At 36.3% G+C, this 3,191-nt stretch overlaps 1 protein-coding gene across 1 annotated transcript; it reads right to left on the bottom strand.

Moving 5' to 3' along the window:
- Positions 1–367: 367 nt before the first annotated feature.
- Positions 368–2,618, bottom strand: LOC113868697 (transcription factor MYB8-like). Its single transcript, XM_027504522.1, has 3 exons — positions 2,399–2,618; positions 2,099–2,228; positions 368–1,339 (listed from the first exon to the last, which is right to left on the bottom strand). Exons 1-3 carry the CDS (start codon positions 2,529–2,531, stop codon positions 652–654), a joined length of 951 nt encoding a protein of 316 aa, XP_027360323.1. The 5' UTR covers positions 2,532–2,618; the 3' UTR covers positions 368–651.
- Between the last annotated feature and the right edge of the window lie 573 nt (positions 2,619–3,191).

Below are 3,191 nucleotides of genomic sequence, written 5' to 3'. Positions count from 1 at the left end.
TTTGTCATATTACTTCTAATTTTTTCTTTTAGTTTCTTTTTTCTCACTCCTCTTAATTACTCTCTATAATGACGCGTGATTCTTGTATAAAAAAGACGTAAAACAATAATCAATGTTGTACACCTTATTTTTTGAAGTATTAAAATTGAAAGAAAGATTAAAAAAGGAAAAAACTATATATAACAAATGACATAGCATGACAATGGAATAAAAACAACTTATGCAAATATAAACATTATTGTTGAATACGGAAATGTAAAAGGAAAATTCATTATTGTCATTCAAAAACCCACCACATGTACAGTCAAATAACAAATCGAAGATGTTTTGCATATCTTCAAAATCAAACTGCTGGTTGCAATCGCCTTTATTATGATTATTATTCTTTCTTTCTTTTTTCTTTTTTTTTTTCCTCTTCCATGTCAAAACACTCAATAAACACTTCACGCTTGGTTATATATAACATATATTATCTTCACTCATTTTTCGCAATCTTTCCAATCAGCAATCAAAAGAGTGGGAAAAAAATAATGAAAAGAAGAAGAAGAAGAAGACCCAATCTCTGCAAGTTTCAGCCTGGCCTGGACCATTCCTGAAAACTCTTCCTAGTTAGAGGGAGCATGAGAAGAAGAGTGGGGACAGTGTTGGTAGTCATAAAGAGGAAGGAAAAGGAGAAAGTGTATTGGTTCCCATATTTGACGAGTTTGGTCCTAGTTCTTCCCCTCCAAGATGTCCTTCAACACTGTCCCAGAAAAGAAAGCTTGGACACTGTTGTTGATTCTCCACCCACTCATTCAACTCTTGTCTCTGCAGACACTCCAATGCTATTTCTCCTTCCTCGTCCAAACTACAAGATTGCACTTCAATATTTGGCACCATGTTTTCCACGTTATCTACCAATGGTGGCAGATAATTCGTAGTATCCATAACTGCAGCTGTTGTAAAAGTTGCTGCTGGTTGAGGATGAAGGGCTTGAACTTGATGATGGCTCAAGTTCCACGTTTCAGAGCTCAAACCCATAGAATCTTGGAACAGTTCTGGTCGTACATTGGTGTCTGTTGCTGTCCCATCTAGTGAACTAGTGTCAAACATAAATAGGGGGCACGTGGAGGAAAATAAGGTTTCTTGTACCGGTGGCTTTGCTGTTACATTTTCTTGGGTAGCAAAGTGATCTAGTTGATTGGAATTATAATTGAACTGGGGGTGATCAACACTTTGTGCTGTGGTGATTGATGATGGCACCGAAGGCTTTCGAATTTTCTTTTTGATCCATGAATTCCAATAGTTCTTTATTTCGTTGTCAGTTCTACCAGGCAAGTGGCTTGCAATGTGAGCCCATCTGCATTTTCCCAAAACAACAACATATATAATAATTAAGTATGAATGAATCTTATAGTTTAAATAAGAGGAAAAACCATATCTTCTTAATTAAGGTGCTTAGCACAAAATCGTAATTTGGAAGCATACATACATACACACACATATATATATATATATATATATATATGTGTGTGTGTGTGTGTGTGTGTGTCGAGGAAAACGTGGCAACATATGAAGAAATAAGAAAACAATTTAGTTGCTTATGAAAAGGATTTCAAGAAACAAATACTGTGGATAGTGTGGAGATGAGAGGTTACACGCACTAAAAGCGGACAAGTAAATTTCAACTGACGGAATTGCCTGTTTAACTTCTCCAAAACTGTAGCTCCGAAGCTGATTGCTCCATTAATTGATTATAGCTGATTTAATTAGGACTAAATAATTCCTATGGTTTGTTTTTACAATTAATAATTGACTATTGAGTTGTACAACTAATGTTCATATGTCTCAAGTACATTCCTTCCTGCTCGATTTCCATTTTATTTACAAAATTGACCCCATCTAATATATGATGATTACTCTTATTCATTCAAGCATGGATATTTCCAAAATCCTCGTGCTAATCAACATGGAAAATTTACTGGGTTAGTGGCTATAGAAATCGACTCAACCATATTTTGGGTTTTCAATAGAAAGAAGGAATTACAATGACTGATCATAATTCAAGATATGCTTGGTAGAGCTAGATAGTAGCTAGTGTCAGTAGTGTGATTAAAACCTGTTGCCAACGACCCCATGAAGACTTATAATTAACTTCTCCTCTTCAGGTGTAAACCTGCCTCTTCTAATATCCGGCCTCAAATAATTAATCCATCTCAAGCGACAACTCTTTCCACACCTTTGAAGCCCTGAAAGCCACCGCGAAACAAATATTATAGAGACAAGACAAAAGATTAATTAATTAAACACCGAATAAAAAAGTTAAGGGCAAATCTATATATCATCAAAGCAAGGAGGAAAATGAAAAGAGAGATGATCAAGAGCTATATATTTATTAAAAAAAAAAAAAAAGACAGACCAGCTTTCTCTGGAACTTCACTCCAGCAACCATAGCCGTGAGTGGTGATGTATCTGATGAGTTTCTCATCTTCCTCGGGGGACCAAAGCCCTCTCTTAACCTTCTGTTGGTTGCAGCATGAATGGTGACCCATATTTCTAATTTCAAATTATGTTGTGTCTTCTTCTATTCCTGTCTTTTAGTTTGTTCCCCCAGTGGCTGGCCTTAATAGCCTTGATCAAATGCGGGGATTTGTATGCAATAGTTAGGTCTCTCTCTCTTCCATCCTTTAAAAGTGAGGGGAAGTACAAGGCCAGAGCCGACATTTACAACTTGATGGGGCCCATGCAAGGGACCCATATCTCCATCTAACCCTAAAATGACGTTCCATCAACCTTGTTCTAGCTAGTGTTACCATTTTCTACGTACATGTGTAGTATTACGTAACCAAACTTACTTCACACACTTAACAAATCCTCCCATCCTTCCCACATCCACAAAACTCCCAAAGATGAATAATAACACAAGGAGGAGGGCAACATTGCCGTTTGTTTCATGCGCCTCCTTGTCTGCAACTATTTGGCTACGTCATTACATCAATAACAAGTGGATTTACTACGTACGGGAGAGTGATGGGAAGGATTAATTTGGAAATTGCTGCCAATTAGTAAATTACAGCAGTTTCATCTATTCATGTAATTTTTTTAAAGGGATAAAAAAAATATAGATTGTCGTCTCGTAAAATAATACATTTCAATGAGTGGGAATGGCTTACGCTTAGCTTCTTTACACACTTTTTGTTTTTTCTAATGAG

Source organism: Abrus precatorius, unplaced genomic scaffold (assembly GCF_003935025.1).
Source record: "Abrus precatorius isolate BTA unplaced genomic scaffold, Abrus_2018 Scaffold6, whole genome shotgun sequence".
Taxonomy (NCBI): Eukaryota; Viridiplantae; Streptophyta; class Magnoliopsida; order Fabales; family Fabaceae; genus Abrus; species Abrus precatorius.
This window is presented reverse-complemented; position numbering and strand designations above follow the sequence as displayed.